This window comes from Bos taurus, chromosome X, assembly GCF_002263795.3.
Source record: "Bos taurus isolate L1 Dominette 01449 registration number 42190680 breed Hereford chromosome X, ARS-UCD2.0, whole genome shotgun sequence".
In the NCBI taxonomy this organism is placed as follows: Eukaryota; Metazoa; Chordata; class Mammalia; order Artiodactyla; family Bovidae; genus Bos; species Bos taurus.
Window position 1 is genome coordinate 13,514,396 of NC_037357.1, and position 19,970 is coordinate 13,534,365.

General features: G+C 35.6%; 1 protein-coding gene across 6 annotated transcripts in view; it reads right to left on the reverse strand.

Moving 5' to 3' along the window:
- Nucleotides 1-19,970, reverse strand: part of SMARCA1 (SWI/SNF related, matrix associated, actin dependent regulator of chromatin, subfamily a, member 1) — a 72,995-nt gene that overhangs the window by 22,936 nt on the left and 30,089 nt on the right. For 4 of the 6 annotated variants that reach the window (XM_005227493.5, XM_005227495.5, NM_001191542.1 and 1 more), the window contains exons 13-19: nt 18,444-18,479; nt 17,363-17,515; nt 15,050-15,182; nt 14,137-14,285; nt 12,570-12,689; nt 6,447-6,557; nt 6,077-6,190 (exon numbers count right to left, since the gene is read on the reverse strand). In XM_005227493.5, the coding sequence (XP_005227550.1) occupies nt 6,077-6,190; nt 6,447-6,557; nt 12,570-12,689; nt 14,137-14,285; nt 15,050-15,182; nt 17,363-17,515; nt 18,444-18,479 (816 nt within the window). The remainder of the gene's footprint in view (nt 1-6,076; nt 6,191-6,446; nt 6,558-12,569; nt 12,690-14,136; nt 14,286-15,049; nt 15,183-17,362; nt 17,516-18,443; nt 18,480-19,970) is intronic. The other 2 variants (XM_005227494.5, XM_059883485.1) reach the window with 1 other exon arrangement.

A 19,970-nucleotide genomic window follows, 5' to 3' on the forward strand; every position in this document is an offset into this window, starting at 1 on the left:
AGTAATGTTCTATATTTTTGTAGGGACTTCAGTCATGTGGGCATACCATTTGTCAAAATTCATCAAATGATACACAAGATTTATATATTTCAATGTATATAAATTTTATCTTAAAAATCAAATAAATATTGAACTCTGGCTAATGATATGCATATTGAAGTGCTTTATATCTGTAACTTAGAAATGCATTAAAAAATAAGGATATTCATTTGATAGAAAGCTGGAGAAATGGTTAAATAGGTGATAAAGCAAATACAGTAAGATGTAAATTGGAGAATATATGTGGTGTTCACTGTATAATTATTTCAACATTTTTCTATATTTGAAATTTTTTCATAATAAAATGTTGAAAAAATTACAGACACAGCTTTAAAAGTTTAACAGACCCTTTAAATTGCTGATGAAGTTACTTTGGCCTCAAATTTTAATTTTAATTGAGGAAAATCTATTTAATCTTAAGATATTGCTCTACCAAATAGCTTCAAACTTTGCATATGCAAAAACCCTTACTTTAACAAAAAATTTCACAAATACCTCATTTTTATGATAGAAAATGGATAATATACCCACACAAAATAAACTGCTTATTCCTGTGTAGATATTCCCCAATACTAAAAATTCATCCCTTGAATTTTAATAAAGGCAAAATCAGAATATTACATTATACCCATTAAATTTTAGGATCCACTGCTCACATTTTTAATATAGCAAAACTTGAGAATGACATTTAATTTTACATTTACTATTTTAATTCTAAAAGTTACTCAAAAATAGCTGCTAGAATTTTTTAATTAGAAATGACTCAAATTTCCTAAATTCCTGTATCTCCTACAAATAATCTACTTCTTAATATTTATTATTTTTAAAAGGTATTCATTTTTCACCTCATGAGGTTTTATGAGCACTAAGCTTCCCTCGATCTCAAAGTGCTATAAAAGAATTAAATAGACAAATTATAGGCCAAAAGACTAAACAGATACCTAGATAGTATCTCAAGTACTCACATTGTATATATCTCACTGATGGTCCCCAGCAACACTTAACATACAAGAAGTTATCTTTCAAGAAAACAGCTCAATTATGATTTAGATTTCTAGTCAGATTGTAAGGAATTTGTGATTAAGAGCTATGTTCCATGGAAAAGTGAAAAACTTTTTGGAGGGTCATTTTTCTTAGGAGTTTCAGCAAGCATCTCATAGAAATATGGAGTACAGAATTAAATGTGACAACACACAAAATGAAAGTAGTAACCTGAAATCAACTCACGTATTTTAGTTCTACCACAGCACAACAGGTGGCCCACAATGACACATTACCAAAACTCACAAAGATCATAGAACTTCCTGCATTTGTCAAATGTTTATATCCACTTCTAAAGAATTTTTTTTTACTGAAGATATATGTTAGAATGTTCTACAGCCTTCTTCAGCTTCTACTACGGCAAAACTCTTTCACTGTAGGTCTTTAGACTCCATGGGACTTCTGGATACTCTGGATTTTTAAAATTCTGCAATTGAAATTTCAATTCAGTCACCTTCTTCCGACAGAAAGGTTTTAGTGAACAAGTAATTAAAAGCATTAGGGTAACTCCTTTAAGTCACAAGAGCAATGAAGCTTCTGAATATGTTTAACTTGGAACAAGGTCAAAACTTAGACAGCAGGGAAAACTGGCACATAATACACAGCTCTCCACCAAGTGGTGAGAGTAAAACAACTACTTCTCTCAGCTTCAAATAAAACAAAACTCTTCAATTCCAGATCTTATTATCAACAATACTGCTGTGACTTTGTCAAGCTGAGTATGGAGCGGAAAAAAACACAACAGGAAATAAAAATGCAAATAAGCAGGCCTTGGAGAAAAATGCTATTTACCAACTGCTTCAAACCTACTGAGTCCCTCACCAGCTCCACCCCAAGTCACTACAGAACGTGACTGTGGGGACTCAAAATGGGCAAAATGGAACCATGCACCACAGTGCCCCCAGCTTCACACAGAACCTGTAGTCCCTGGGCTAACAATCATTTAAGCAAAAAAAAGGGAGAGAGGAGTCCCTTTTTGAGAGTTTAACTATGTACAGAATATCAGGAAACTCCATTACGACGGTCCCGTTTATCTGAGAACAAACTATTGCTCCATTCACTTTTGTGGCTTGGGTTGAGTTTTCTGGAGGTTTAGTAGGGGAAAAAAAATCAATGCTATATATCCTTGAGAAGATATGCCCAACACTTATCAATACCACATCGTCCTTAACAGGAAGCTTTTGCAGATGATTAACATGCCATGCTCATCTGTCCATACAGTCGGCCCTCTGTATCTGTGGGTTCTGCATCCGTGGATTCAAGCAACCTCAGATTAAAAAAATATTCGGGAAAAAAAATTCCAGAAAGTTCCAAAGAGCAAAATGTGAATTGGCTTTGGCTGCATGCAGGTAACTATTTACGTAGCATTCACATTGTATTTATACCTATTTACATAGCAATTACATTGGATTAGGTATTGTAAGTAATACAGACATGATGTAAAATATATGGTCACATTTGCATAGGTTACATGCAAATCCTACACCATTTTATTAAAGAGACTTGAGCATCCACGGATTGTGGTACCTGTGGGGGCTTCTGGAACTGATGCCCCGCAGATACTGAGGGACAGCTGTACTCAAACACAAGATCCACCCAATTAAAGCACCCACCTTAGCTCAGGTCTGTAGCCCCTGGTAAAGAATGGAAGAGACAAGGTTCAGAAAGAACCAACATCCAGAATATTTTCTTCTTTGTTTTGTAAATCCTCAGCTAAGTATGCATATGGAGGACCAAGGGAAGTCTTAAGACAATACAAAGGAAATCCCAGATGGGGCTGAGGAGAGTTTGGGACTAGGAGTGGAGTGCCAGGGGATCATTCTCCTTCCACCTCCAACCCACCACCACACTCCCAGCCACCTCCATCTTTTCATCTTCACACTGTGGCAGCTTCCTGGCTGGGTTTCCCTGGAGAAACTCACCATTCTCTGTGTTGCAGCCAGAGTGGTTTTTAAAAATGTAAAGCTGATCATACTCTACCTCTTATAAGTGGTTTGACCTTGAGCAAATTACTCAGGGCAAATTACTCAACCTCTCTATGCCTCAGTTTCCCCATCTGTAAAATAGGTATGTAGTTCCAGGGCTCTTCTGAGAAGGATGAACTAATCATTTTAAACTGAGGAGAGTAAGCAACACAAGTAAGGACTAAATAAGCATCTGCTGTTATTATTCCATCACCCACCTACCCCTCTGCCTTAAAAAAACATCTCAAAGGCTTTCTTTTGCTCTAAAGTTCCACCTAATTAATATGACCTATAATTAATGTTCAATGCTCCACATGATCCAACTCAACCCACTCATCTGTCATTCTCCTTCTCACCACTCCCCAGCAACACTGGGGAGTGTTTCTAAAGGGGCACTCTTCCTTCCTACAACACCTCTGTACCTGTGGCTCCCCAACCTAGCGTTTATCTTCCACACTTCACTTGGCTAATTCCTATGCATCTCTCTGATCTCAGCTTAAATGCTGATCCTTAGAGACCACCTCCCTGACCTCCCAGTCCACGTTAGATACCCACGTTATGCTCCCTCGTAGCACCCTTTATAAGCACTGAAACCAAATAAAGTTACTACTCTGTACTTTCAGCGTAATGTCTTCGTCTCCCATTAAAATGTTAAGTACCATGTGTGAGGAACCCCCTTGTCCTATTCACCAGTTTATCCTCAGAGCTTGGCATAGAATCTGGCACAGGGGAGCACTCGATGAATATGTCTTAAATGAAAAACAGCTCTCCTTTCACTCACACTCCCTTTCTTGTCACTTCTCTCCAGGAGGTGAGGAACAGAACCCAGGAAGGTGCCATAGCATGGATTCCACGCCCTTCCCTCTCATCACTCATCCCTTTCCTCTCCTCGCATCTTCCTCCCTATCACCCTTTAAAAGCTGTACTTTCATTCCCCTCTCTTCTAAAGTTTCCTCTCTCCTCCATCTCCTTCCAGCTGGCCACTGCCCAACTGTTCATGTAAGACCCCCAACCCCTAACCAGAATTGCCTGTAATGACAGGCACTGTTTACATTAAAACCAGAGCTGTGGTGAGAATGTGGTGGGCACTATATTATCACAGGGAACAGAATTGCAGTATCCCCAAAGAAGGAGTATAAACAGCTATATTAACAGAGGTGATTTTTTTATTGCTGCTACTTGACTACCACTTGGCTCACCTCCCAAACAACATGTCAAACCACTGTAAACACAGTCCTTATTTAGGGCTGCAGAAAGAAGCAGAGTTATGTCACATGCAGAAATAGCCCCGAATGTCTGAGTGGTAAGAGCATAGCATTAGACTGCTTAGAACCTGTGTTTGAGACCAGCACCTTTGGCAACTCTGTTAGCTACCTGACCTTAAATAAGTCATTTAACCTCTCCAAACTTGTTTCCTCACCTATTATATAGAGGTGATAACAAAACCTATCTCATAGCATTTCTTAGAAATCAAATGAAGTGGTAAAGCATTATCCAATTATCAGATGTTCTACACAGATATTTGGTTGATTACTAACTGAGGTCTAACATTTCAATTTGATTCTCCTCTCAAGTCTCACTAATAACAGTCAATAAAAGTAACAGAAAATAATGATCTAAAATGTTTAATAATCCCTAGTGGGATCATGTATATATATGCTTACCTCATAAAATCTTATTCACTACTTTATTAATTTTACTATTTTTATTTTACATTTTGAACCTATAACTTGCCTGTTTCTTCAAACGTATCACTGTTTTCACTTTCTTTGAAGCTGGTTTTATGCCTGATCTGATGTTCAACCATGAGTACTTTACTCTTCTACAACTTCCTAAGAAGGATTTTATCCAGTCCTGCTGGTTAAATACATTCAAATTTAATCACATTTCCCTAACCAGATTATAACTAGCCACTTTATTTATAAATGTTTACATTTATATTCACCCTAACTTTCTTGTTCCTATTTATATATACATTTCCACTTACATTCACCTTAAGTTTCTTATCCCTATTTAAATATATCTAAACTTCGGTACATAAACAGCAAGCAAAACTTTTCTGTTCTATTTCAAAAGACGGTGCTCTAACTCTGGACAAATAGTAGAAACATTCCAGAGAGTCATTCAGTTCCAAAATATGAACTAACTTATAAATATCTTATATATATGTATGGAGCTCTTCTAGGCACATGACAGTTACTAATCAAAATAATTGGTCATAGTTCCATTTATGATAAAGATTCACAATAAATTTTAAAACACAGTTTCAAATTCATAAAACAAAAATCTTCATAAAATTATTATTAGTGTTAATATCTGCATAATTTTGTTCATACTATTGATTATTATACCTTTGGTCATCTCTTTCCATTCACTAGGAAGCCAATTTCAACATATAGAAAATAGCCTGGAATGCTTAATCTCTCAATGTGATAGCTTTAGTATCACAAACTTTAAATTTCACTCACTGTAAATAGGTTCCTATCTACCCATATAAATAAGAAATTTGAATTCCAAAAGATCATTTTTAAATTCCACAATTCACTATCATATTTATCATTATTTTAACACCTAAGTGAACATAATCTACCAACCACCACCGGGGCTTCTATCAATCTATGAGCAATCAACAAGAAAACATTATTTCTTGGTCATTTTGAGGAAAATAATCAAAAATTTCTTATCATCTACCATACATTCACTTCTATCTAAATACATACCTATTACTTATTCTACATATTCTTTGAGCACTTGAACACTAGCATTATTAAAATGAAATTTTAATATTTTTAAATATTTTTAAAATATTAGAAAATTCTCCATTAATCTCATTTAGTGATGATCTCACTAGTGACTGGGTAGTTTGATACTTTACTTCTAGTAAAAACCTTCTCTTTGGTTTTAAAAACACCACTATTTTTATTTACTCTTAGGTTCTCTCACATTAAAATGGAACACTTTCTAGTCTAGCTTAATACATTACATTAGCTTAAAAGATTATATTGTGCTAATCTAAAAAACTGAAAAATTACCTTATAGCCTATTGTCTTCCTATAATAAAGGATTTCCTTTTCAAGGAGCTCAAATAAACGTGGTGGGAAAAATTGAAAATCCTGAACATTTGGCTGTTTTGGAGGTCGTGGAGCCTGTGGGGGAAAAAATGCATTACACACATATTTGTTTCAGTTCATGAAGTGAACTTATCTTTTATTATTTCTTTTATACATAGAAAAATAAATACAATGGAATCCATTCATAAGGCTGGGGCATATCAAGTACTTTTCTGTACTGTTATATTTTAGAGACTAAGATTTAGTACTAATATAAGTAAATCTGAATCAGAGACCATGCTACAAGAGAATTCTGCTATAGGACGTGAAACCTGGCCTCATACTGCTTTACCTTTGGAACCTTCGGCTCACTAACACGTAAAGCCTCTCTGAAGTAGGCATCCACAGCATAGTTTGCTTTGCGTTCTCGTTTGGGAGGTTCAATCCATTCCACCATTCCAAGCTGTACACAAAAACAAGAATGCAGAGTTTAATTACTCCAAATTGTTTTATAAATATCCAGTACATCAAGGCTGTAGAAGTGCGAGAAAACCAAAGCATTAGGAAGAATCAAAACTTGCTTTATAAAACTCTCAATGGAAGAGATACATGCACCCCCAAAAGAATCTGAAAAAATAACTAAATTACTATGCTGTACACTTGAAACTAACACGATATTGTAAATCAACTATACTTCAAAACAAAGCGTTTTTAAGTCACAGCTATACATCCCAAATTCCAAAACCTCATTCTATATAGCAAGTTCAGGTGCAAAGATGGTTTTGGTTTTTTTTTTTTTTAAGTATGTTTGAAGCTTGCTGCTGCTGCTAAGTCACTTCAGTCGTGTCCGACTCTGTGTGACCCCATAGACGGCAGCCCACCAGGCTCCCTTGTCCCTGGGATTCTCCAGGCAAAAACACTGGAGTGGGTTGCCATTTCCTTGTCCAATGCATGCAAGTGAAAAGTGAAACTGAAGTTGCTCAGTCGTGTCCGACTCTTAGCGACCCCATGGACTGCAGCCTACCCGGCTCCTCTGTCCATGGGGTTTTCCAAGCAAGAGTACTGGAATGGGGTGCCATTGCCTTCTGAAGCTTAGCTCTTCCTTATTAGTAATTGAGAAGAATTTGTACAATCTGGTTAATATTTTATGTCAAAATAAATAGTGACTTAATACTGGAGGAAGACTAACATTGGTTCTGGTAACTTTGTTAAGTGTATGAATTAGAAAACAGTTGAAAAGCATAAAATACTGAATATCAACATGACAGCCATATATCCCTTCAAATCAAGAGAAATTTTAAAATGAGACCTCTTGGTAAGGTAGATGTGGGACAAGCCAGTGGAATCAGAAAGACTTGAAATTTGAAACAGGTTCTGCCACTTTATCAACTGTGTAACTTTGAAGAAATTATTTTTTCTATCTGTAAAATGGGAATAATAATAATACCTACCTGAGGATTACATGTGACCATATGTGAAAGCATTAGGTAGACTGTCAAGAGCTAAATGTAAGCTATTATTAAACATCCAAAGTGGGGTGATTTAGTAGCATTTGGTAGACAATGATTTGGTAGCATTACAAAACTTTACCCTGATATCAGCTAGAAAAAGTTATTTAAAAGTCAATATACAAACATGACAAAATGAAGTTCTAGAGTCTGAGGTGTGGTTTTCTAGCTCAGATATTTTTCTTGATTTCACAGTACCTAGCCTAGTGCCTTTACATAAAACTGGCCACTAATCTACAATTAATGGTCCCACTCTATTTGACCACATCTACAGGCTGAGTTTTAAGAGTGGATAATACATTTTAAGTATTTTTTAAGCTAATACATTTATTAGCTTAAAGATAATAATTTTTTAGTTTAGCTTAAAAATTAGCTTAAAAGAGTGGATAATAAACTAACATGACTAGAATGGTTAGAAATCTACAAATTCTCAGTGTCTAAAGAAGTAAAGGCTAAAGTCAAATAAAATGGCGGTATCCACATATGGAAACATCTGTGAGACAGAAAAAAACCAGTTCTTTGTTAGACTAAATGTCTCTTTTAACTCTGTAAGTTCGTAAGAGATGGAGAGTATAATGTGAGTTTATGTAAAATGAGAAATACTCACAACAGTGAAATGAGCTGTGTTTTGTCTTTCCCCTCAGATGGGCTAATGTGAGATGACAGTAATGGAAAGAAAAGACATTTTTCAATAACCAATATTTTATTTGTCTCAATTGGGGTTAAAATAAATCAATAATAACGACTTTCTAAAAGTAATGTATCTGGCCATTTAATCTATACTCGTGTGTAGGTTTAGGTACTCAAATTTGAAACAAGTATTAAAGGGCAATTCCTGTACTTTCAAAAACAGAACAAATATGCTAAATTAGTTTTAGATAAGAGTACATTAATACAAACTTATTTAGGTCAATTTATTCAGAATCAATGTCAGCCACTGTGACTTAATTCATCAAGTATGGCTATGAATTAATGCAACTAGTTCAACAAATCTTACATGAAAATCTCCCTTACTGTGCAATTTCCATGATATGTATGAACAACATTCTTGCAGGTTTTCAATTCTTTTCAAAGGATAGTATGAACCTATTTTAAGAACCTATCTAAAAAATAAGGAAACACATTATAATCTCAACTCAGAATATTCATAAAAATTCTGATTTAATCATTCAATTATAAAAGTATGTCATCATAATTGTTATTAAATTTTTTTGTATCTGCACATCATTATTTTCTTAGAAGCACAGGAAAATATGTTATATTAGAAATGACAAATATTTTATTAAGCCTAATTTTCCCTGAAGAATGTAGATAAGATGCACCAGTGATGGTTAGACTCTTCACTGTTTAATATTTTCTACTTTAAAAAACACTCTTAAAGCCAATAAGCCCACAGGAATGACTGCAAAATTAATTTTTAAAAAGTCACATAATGAGATCTAAAAAGCATATTAGGAAGGCAGTTTCTACACTGTGCATGCAGGCTATCACCTCCATCTCATCAGAGTAAACCATAAATGGTCTCAATTAAGGTTAGAGATGGAATAACCAGATAGATTTTGGTCAAGATACTAAAAACTAACCAGTAATAATGGTAGCAACAAAGTGTTATCACCATACTAGTTGCAATGTAAATTAAAATGACCCACCTCATTTTTCAATAAAATCAATACCCAAGAATAAGCTTTTTTTATTTTAAAAAATTCACTGTCAGTTAAAAAATATAACAGCTTTATAGAGCAATTTGAGTAACAAAATAAAAATGACAGAATTTTATTATAACTAAAAAAATAAACATTCTTAAGTCCATGGTGATATAAATAAATGAGTATATAAATAAATGGGTAGAAGGGACAGCTTTTCCTTATAGAAAAATCCCAGTTAATAAATATAGATGGAATGAAGGAAATACAAAATTACCTTTAGGTAAATGCCACAATAACTATTGTAAGCAAACTCCACCAAGAGATGCCAAAATCAGTGTGTAAAAGTTTGAGAAGTAGCTCCCCCCACCAAGATATTTATCAATTATAAAAGGAAAATTGGTAACTCTACAGTGGAAAAATCCAGCAGGCGCCACCTCAACAAAGTGACTAAGATTAATGTCCCCAGTAACACAACATAGTGACATCATGTTCCCTGGTATGACGTACTGAGAAAGACATAACATCCCTTCCAAGGCATTCTTGCCAAAAATGCACAATAGCAATCAAATCATGAAAAAAAAAAAAAACACCCAAAGTGAAAGACAAACTATAAGACAGCAGAAAAATACTGTTCAAAAGTGTCAAGCTCATGAAAAACAAAGAAAGACTGAGAACTATCACAGATTAGAAGAGACCAAGGAGACACAGCAACGAAATGCAATGTGAAGACAATGAGAAGACAAGCCACAGACTGAGAGAAGTGTTTGCAAAAGACCTATCTGACTAGCAACCAATGTTTCATGTAAACTCTGAGAAGAAATAAATCTTGCCTTATTTAAAAAAAAAAGCTGATAAAAGACTGTTATCCAAAATATACAAAGAACTCTTAAAACTCAATAATAGTCCATTTTGAATTTATTTTTGTGTATGGTGTTAGAAAGTGGTCTAGTTTCATTCTTTTACAAGTGGTTGACCAGATTTCCCAGCACCACTTGTTAAAGAGATTGTCTTTAATCCATTGTATATTCTTGCCTCCTTTGTCAATAAGAAAACAACCAATCAGATTTTTAAACGGGCAAAAGATCTGAACAGACACCTCCCTAATGAAATACACAGATGGCAAATAAGCAAGTGAAAATATGCCCCATATCATTCATCAGCGAAATACAAATTAAAACAAAGAGATACTACTACACTGCATGCTTGCTTAGTCGTGTCCCAGGTATCGAACCCACATCTCCTGCACTGGCAGGAAGTTTCTTTACCACTGTGCCACCTGGGAAGCCCCATTCACTGCCCATGAGAATGTAAACAGTATGGCCATTTTGGAGGACAGGTTGTCAGTTTCTTACAAAATTAAACATTCTTACCATACAATCAGGGCTCCCCTGGTGGCTCAGTTGGTAAAGAAACTACCTGCAATGCAGGAGACCTGGGTTCTATCCCTGGGTCGGGAAGATCCCCTGGAAAAGGAAATGGCAACCCACTCCAGTATTCTTGCCTGGGAAATCCCATGGGCAGAGGAGCCTAGTGGGCTACAGTCCATGGGGTCACAAGAGTCAGACTTGACTTAGCAACTACACCACCACTACTACCATACAATCCAATAATCGTGCTCCTTGGGATTTACCCAAAAGAGTTGAAAATCTATATTCCCACAAAAACCTGCACATGAATGTTTATGGCAGCTTTTATTCATAATACCAAAACTTGGAAGCAATCAAGATGTCCTTCAGTAGATAAATGCATAAATAAACTGTAGTACATCAGAAATGGATCTTAGCACTACAAAGAAATGAGCCATCAAGTCATGAAAAAACACAAAGGAATTTTAAATGCATATTACTAAGTGAAAGAAGCCAAGCAGAAAAGGCTACATACTGTATGATTCCAACAATATAATATTCTGGAAAGGGAAAAACTATGGCAATAGTATAAAGTGGCTGAGGGGAGGGTGGGATTACTAGGCAGCACACGGAGGGGTTTTAGGGCAATGAAACTATCCTGGATGATATTATAATGGTGGATATCAATCATTTATAAATTTATCCAAACCCATAGACTGTACAATTTCAAAAGTGAACCCTAATGTAAATGATGGACTTTGCATGATAATGATATGTCAACGTAGGTTGATAGTGTAGGAAGCTGTTGGGGGGGGTGCAGATAGGATATGGGAACTCTTTGTATTTTCCGCTCCTTTTTGCTATGAACCTAAAACTGCTCTTAAAAATAAAACTGTTTTTAGAAACTGCAAAGTGGGATCCTAGATTGTAAACCCTGCAACAGGGAAAGTATACTAGGGTACTGGGGGAAAAGGTTAACTTTCTATACTTGATCACTGTAATATGATTAGGTAAATTGTTAACATTACGGGAAGCTGAGTAAAGGATATATGTGAACTCTGTACTATTTTTTTGCAATAAAGTCTAAAGCCATTTCAAAATTAAAAGTTTTAAAAATTACAGCCATAATTTCAGTTTAAACAGAGACAATAAACAAATTTCCCATTTTTTTCAAGGGAACTTTGTGGCCCATGAAGAATATTAGAAGGCATTATTTTATGAGACCACCTGTAACAAAGTCCTTCCAGCATTTAACCAACTATATGTCAACGGTAATATTATTACTAATGTAATTAATACTAAATACTGCACATTTTGTTCTAATTGCTCTAAAATGTAATGATGACAACATCCATTTGACTGGTGAAAACACTGATTATCTAAAGTCACTTGATTATGGGGAAAGGGGAGGAAGGATAAATCAGGAGTTTGGGATTCACATATACACACTACTATATATAAAATAGATAACCAACAAGGGCCTACTGTACAGCACAGGGAACTATACTCAATATTTTGTAATGACCTATAAGGGAAAGGAATGTGAAAAAAATATATATGTACATGTAACTGAATTGCTTTGCTGTATACCTAAAACTAACACAACATTGTAAATCAACTATATTTAAACTAAAAAAAAATTTAAGTCACATAATTAGTAATAGAGTTGTGATTTCAGCTTCAGAATCCAGGAACTCAACCACAATCCTATACTACTTCTCAAAAACCAAAGTAGTGGTACAGTAATAGCAGCAACAGCAAAAATGATAATGATGATAGTGGTAATAATAATAACAATAAACAACCAGCAAAATATATTAAAGGTAGCCCGTGGATAAGATCATTTTGACCTACATCATTTTCACTCTATAGTAGAGTACTGTTAACAGGTAAATGCCAGTGTTTTGTTAAATATTTAATTGTTATGGGAAGAAATGCTAATCTGAGAATCTAACGGTTGACAGTAAAAAGTTACCTTCTGTTTTTCTCTATAATCTTCTCCTTCAAACTTGTACAAACTTTGTTCAATGTCCATTCTAAAATTTCTCAGAGAAGACTCTCCCATTTTCTGCAAGCGTTCATTCATCTCTGCGGTCTAAAGTTGAATGCATTGAAATTAGAAAATTATCACTGAATTACTTATAAAAATCTGTGAGTTCTCTGTCTCTTAAAGGCAATTATTGATATGAAATATACAATCTGTTCATTTACAAGGTAATAATGCAATGCTAACATCAAACTTGAATATAAATTTAATTTACCCTAAGTATTTTAAATATTTCAATGGTTCTTCTTAAGTGCTCTGACTAAGGCTTTCTCTAAAATCTTTCATCATTGAAAATGTATCCCTATTATAATTTCTGCTGCATAATTTTATGGGACACATGGTAATGATAAAACAAAGGCAAACTTGGACTAAACAACACATCTGCACACTAATATGAAACACAGTAATACAAGACTGCTCAAAATCCAACATATAACCTCAGATACCTGAAAAGGTGCTCAATATCACTAATTGTCAGGGAAATGCAAGTCAAAGCCACAAAGGTGTGATATCATCTCACACCTGTTAGAATGGCTATTATCAAAAAGACAAGAAATAGCAAGTGTTGGTGAGGATGTGGAAAAAGAGGAACCCTTGTGCACTATTGGTACTGGTACAGCCACCGTGGAAAACAGTATGAAGGTTGCTCTAAAAATTAAAAATAGAACTACCATATGATCCAGCAATTCTAAATTCCACTTCAGGGTATTTATTTGAAGGAAATGAACTCATTAATTCGAAAAGATACCTTCACCCCCATGTTTGTTGCAGCACTATTTACAATAGCCAAGACAGGAATACAACTTAAGTGTCCATCAATGGATGAATGGATAAAGAAAATGTGGTGTATATGGATACAATGGACTATTATTCAGCCATTAAAGAGAAGGAAATCCTGCCATTTGAGACAGGATGGATGGATCTTGAGGCTATTATGCTAAATGAAATAAGTCAGGGAAAGAATGGAGAGGGACATGGCGACCCACTCCAGTATTCTTCCCCAGAGAATTCCATGGACAGAGGAGCCTGGTGGGCTGTTTCAGTCGTGTCCGACTCTGTGCAACCCTATGGACAGCAGCCCACCAGGCTCCTCTGTCCACGGAATTCTCTAGGCAACAATACTGGAGTGGGTTGCCATTTCCTTCTCCAAGATAATTTCTAATCCCATGCAAAAAGAAAGGTCATAAAATGCAGTCCTGATACAAGTGATTAAACAAAAAATTTACTTGGCTTTTAAATACAGTAAATACCAATATTATAAGTATGAGGTATAAGGTCACTTGATTTTAAACTCTGGTTCTTAGTCTTTCTCACCAAAAATTAAACTAAAAAAATAAAAAATACTTAATTATCCCTAGATATAAATCTATAAATTCTTACAGAGAACATGTGTTATTTGAAACAGGCATTTGAAACAATGCAATAAAATAATTATGCTGAAGTATGTTGATTTTAAAGCAATTGATCAGGAAAACAAAAAGCCATTTTAACCTACCTTCTTTTCCCCTCTTTCCAGAAGAGTTGTAATGTCTTCATCTGTCAGCTCACTTTCTTTAGAAGCAAAAACATGGGTGGCTCCATGACGTATCATTTGCAACATTTCCTCTTTTGCCATCTTGTTAGACTGTTGATCAATGAGTCGCCCTAATAATAAAAATAAAAACTGTATATATTCAATGATATTTCAGAGAAAGCATAGCATAATAGTTCTAATCAGACACTACTACATTTAACCATGAGTCTTCCTGCAGTGCAGGAGACCTGGGTTCAATTCCTGGGTCGGGAAGATCTCCTGGAGAAGGAAATGGCAACCCAGTCCAGTATTCTTGCCTGGAGAATCACATGGACAGTGGAACCCGGCAGGCTACAGTCTATGGGGTCACAAGAGTCAGACACGACTGAGTGACTAAGCACACATTTAACCATAAGTAAAGCTTTACAGCAGAAAATTAGTGAACTTTGAAGTAGTTTTTTAAATGAATAACCCTGCAAGTTTTTCTTCTACAATACCTTCTATTTCAATGAATTTCCTTCTATAAAATTCACTTAAAACACAGGAGGACAAAAACATTTTTTCATGTTCAAACTTCATTTCTCAGATCAAATTTCTCTGTATGAAAAGGCACCCTCTAATACATACTTAAAATTTTAAGCCAAACTTTTATCTGCTACATAATATCAAGTACTTCAAAAGACATGCCATTGACATTCAACTATAAGCTAGTGAGGTTCAACTACCTACCCCATATACTGAACACAAGGTTTCAAAATGGGGATTTATTTTTAATTTGACTTTCTTCTCTAAGATTGCAGATTTTGGTCAACTATCATTAAAAGCAATCTCCTTTGAAGAAAACTGCATGTGTTTTTCCAAAGAAACATCTAAGTAAGTTTACACATATAAATACCTTGTTGTATGACAATTGAATCCAGTCTCAGTTTTATCTCAGCTCTTTCAACAATCCTTTCTTCAACAGTGTTGTCAGTGATGAGACGAAACACACGTACTGGCTTCTTCTGACCAATACGATGTGCCCGATCCTAGTAGAAAAAATCCTAATATAAGACACTTGGTATTTTGGATAAAATGTATGGTATAGCTAGCTTATGCTATAAAATTCTGAAAATAAAATTAGTTCCTGATCTCTCTAGACCGGCCACTTCTGAAAGAAGGATAATAAATATTAAGATTATCTAGAGAACCCTGGGAACAAAGAAATCCACAAATATTCTGCTGTATAATTAATGGAAATTTCCAGAAGGACAAAAGACAAAAGCCCTTTAAGATAAGGTCTAAAAAGAGCTGAAAGCTTCTGGACTGAGTTACTGAGTAACTTTAAGCCATTAAATAAAAATATCTTCCACCCTAGCAAGGAGGTTTTTAAGTGAGGGGCAAAGTAGTTAACAAGGGTTGCTATGGTGGCAAAAGTCAGCCTTCTCTCATCAGCAAGCAGTTCTTTCTGCTTACTGAGGCAATTCAGCAATCTGCAGTAAAGGGTCATAAACATTAATGGGAGATTAATACCCTTACTGTATGGTCTAGAATTTGGTCCTGTGGTTTACAGTTGGTAAAGGTGACAGGTGGCAAGTTCTGATAACAGATAAACAGCTAGGGGGAGTATTTTCTAAAACCCCAGAAGTTCTCAGCAAATATGTGAAGGGAGAAGGGTAGCTGAGCAAAAAAGCAAAGAAACAAGTTTCAAACAGCCCTGTACTAAATATAAAAACACCAGCACCAGTAACAGTTTCAACACAGCACGCTGAAAGAGAATGCAACACCCCTACACACATTTACATTTCAAACTCAAATCAGTAAATTGTGAAAGATCAGCTATACTCTAACACTTTTAAGGAAATGAAGTGTTGTCAACAGGTTTTCCAGTTCACTAACACTAATTTACCAGGACTTACTCCTACCGAGTCAGATCAAACACGCTAAAGTAGTAATAACTGGTGCTAGTGGTAAAGAACCTGCCTCCCAATGCAGTAGACATAAGAGATGCAGGTAAGATTCCTGGGTTGGGAAGATCCCCTGCTGCTGCTGTTGCTGCTAAGTCACTTCAGTCATGTCCGACTCTGTGTGACCCCACAGACGGCAGCCCACCAGGCTCCCCCGTCCCTGGGATTCTCCAGGCAAGAATACTGGAGTGGGTTGCCATTTCCTTCTCCAATGCATGAAAGGGAAAAGTGAAAGTGAAGTCGCTCAGTTGTGTCCGACTCTTAGCGACCCCATGGACTGCAGCCCACCAGGCTCCTCCGTCCATGGGATTTTCCAGGCAAGAGTACTGGAGTGGGGTGCCATTGCCCTCTCCGGGGAAGATCCCCTAGAGGAGGGAATAGCAACCCATTCCATTATTCTTGCCTGGAGAATCCCATGGACAGAGGAGCCTGGTGGGCTACAGTCCAGGGTCAGAGTCAGAGTCCAACTGAAGCAAGTTAGCACCAGCAGCAGCATGCCAAAGCATGTGAATTTTAAAATGTCCTAATGTAAGTATTTTCAATTCTCTATTACAAAAGAAAAGGGAGGACTTCTAAGCTCTGCCTCATTGGCATATGATTTTGTTTCCAAAGACAGTCAATTGTCCCCAAAAATCTGGGGATTTTGAATGCATAGCTATTTTGTATCTTTTTACTTCTGAAATTAAATTCACCTTAAAATTTGAGTCACAGTGACTGAAGTTGTAGCTCTAGTTCAATAAATGATAACATGATTAAAAGTAAGAAAAGCTCTTTGAATTTCTTAGGGTGGAATAGTTTCTGATAGTGTTTCTAGGTAGCAAATGTTTTCCTGGAATATATTCCTTTGTTACATTTTCACCTTCTTGCTCCAGTTGTTTTATTACAGAAGTTAAAATCCTATCTCTCCCAATTTTAGTGCTAAGGATTTTAATATATTTAGTTGTTGAGCAGAATAATACTTAGAGAGACTAATTTTTAATCCCTTATCATTCAAACATGAATGTACCCTCTTCAATATTTAGGAATGGGGAAAATTTTCATTTGTGTTTCATGATAAAAGCCAAAATCAACACAGAAATGCTGCAGTTGGATTTGGCATCTATCTGTTTTCATTTCGTTTTTGCAATTAGCATAGCAACTTTTTTTTCCAAACCTCCCAAAGATTGCTGTTACCCTTTCATCATAAATTGCCTTCATGCTGTATAAATCGCAATAGTTTTCTCAACTAAGATAAATATCTGATATCATTAAAGATAACTAACCATAGCTTGCAGATCCACCTGTGGATTCCAGTCTGAGTCATACAGTATAACCACATCAGCACTTGCCAAGTTAATTCCGAGACCTCCAGCCCTGGTACTCAGCATGAAGATGAATTTGCTACTATTAGGAATATTAAAGGCCTCTATTGCTTCCTTTTTTTAATTGATGGGAGATGGAAGAAAAAGAAAAATATAATTATATTACCAGAGTTCTTAAGAAATAAATAAACATTTTAACATGCATGCTCAAACCCCCACTTTGTAATATTCTTCCACCTTCAAAAATATTTAAGCATCTATCTATAAACTGCACTGTGTATACAGTAAAAAGTATATTAAATAATGTAACTAATCTTTAGACACTTACACCAGTAAAGACAAACAACAATCACAAACACAAATTTAACTAAGCAAGTGATAAATTATTTTAAAATAAAAATAGTGAAAATGTTTTAATTGAGTGAGAGCTAAAATTTATTTAGGGGGCAAAATGTCAGATATCTCAACTTCATTCCCATTAATTTATGAAGGATTAATAAAGAAGATATAGTTTAGAAGACCAACCAAGAGAGAAAAAAAAGTTTAGAAATGGGAATGAGAGCAACAGATAAAGGGGAGGTAGGTAGATTTACTACCGTATGGTGAAAAGGAGCAAACAGGGAAGTAATGAGGAAAATCAGGAAGGTAATCCATGGATATTTAGTAAAGAGTCTTAAAAATTAATAGGACATTAATATCCTTACTATATAAAGATTTCAATTAATTAGAGAAAAAAAAACACTAAGACCCCAGTAGAAAAATGAGGGGAAAAAAAAAAAAAGAACAGACAGTACACAGAAGAACAAATACAAATGGCTAATAAACACAAGAATAATGTTCAGTCTTACTAGTCATCAAGTAAATGCAAATAAAAAAAACATAATACCATTTTTTGAAGATTAAAAGAATGATAATACTCAATGTTGACGAGGGGGCGATGAGACGGGCACTCTCATACATTGCTGCTGGGAGTGTAAATTGGTACAACCTTTCTGGAAAGCAATTTGGCAACATGCATCAAGAGTCTTAAATGTGTTCATACCCTTTGACCCAGTAATTCCACTTCTAGGAATTTATCCTAAGGAAATAATCAGAGATGGGCACAAAGATTTATGTAGAAGGACTTTTACTTAAGCATTATTTATAATAGTGAAAAATTGGAAACAACCTAAATGATCAACAACAGGGGGATAAATTATTTACTGTATGTCCATAGGATGAAACAGTACACTGAAATTATTTTTACGGTGATTTATTTTTTTTTTACTAATATGGGGAAATACAACATAATGTTGAGTACAATGTATCAGGATACTGAACTTTATATGTAGCATATACAGTATAATATTAATTACTTATATATTATATATGCATAGAAAGATCCGCCAGAAATACTTTTATTTTCCAAATTTCCTTGGCAATCATATATCACTTTTATAATCATGAAATACAGGAAGTTCTATTTTCAAGGAATGGAATGGCATGGTCAAAAGCTGCAGGCAGAGAAGGCGACTCTGCTGCAGTCCATACAGCACGTAGAGGGGCAGTACAGAAAGCAGCATGGTGTAGTGAGAGGCAATTTGGTGTAGAGGAAATAGCAAAAACCTGGGCATGAGTCATAACTCTACCATTTATTACACATGTGGTTCTCAGCAAGCATTTAACCTCTCTGAGACACAGTTTCAAGTGGAGCAAATTATGCCAATACTTCACTGGGCTGCTAGGAGAATTCAACTGGAACTATAAAGTTGCCTCGCTTATAGCTGTTACTTGATAAATGTTAGCTCCTTTCCCTATAAAAGTGAGGTTAAAGTTAAGGTAAGTCAAGGTTACAGAAGCTAGCTGAATTTAGCTATATCTATGGCAAATCTGAGTGCTATTGAGAAAGAACTGCTTATGAACAGCTCGTGAACAATTTGAGTAAGGAATCCAAGGTGGATTTCCACTTCTTATTGGGAAAACAGATGAAATGCTTATCTGAACGATGACATAATGGGGAGGCAGGATGTTTCCAAAATAAAATGAACAGCTCTCACTGTGCTGCATCTAAAGTCAAAACATGTGATTCCAACTCTCTGAAGAGAGAACATTATTTAGCATTTTAAGAGACCAGATAATTGGGGCATAATTAGGTAAAGTCCATATTATTCATGAGCAGAGAGATCAGTCAGAAATGCAAACTGGCTATTTGAGATCAGAAAGCACCTACTCTTCTGCTTTAATACCAACTTCATTCCAGGAAGAAGGGCCATCTTGAATGGTACTATATGGCCTATGCTTCATGTGGATTGGCAGAAATCCATTCTCAGGAAGAAATCAGCAAAAGCCCAATAAAGTTTTGAGTTACCATTTCTGAGAGAGTCAGACTATAGAGCAGGGAACAGTGTAAGCTTTGAAACATCCTTATTTATAAATATTACCACAAGCGTTTCCCCATAGTGGGTAGCAGGGAAACCCTTAATGTGAAAAGGGCCTGTGCTTCTGCTATAGGAGGCACACAAGGGACAGAGTGCCCCCTGCAGCTATGGAAGGACAAGGACATAGGCTGAGAGTCTCTGTGGCCTGAGAA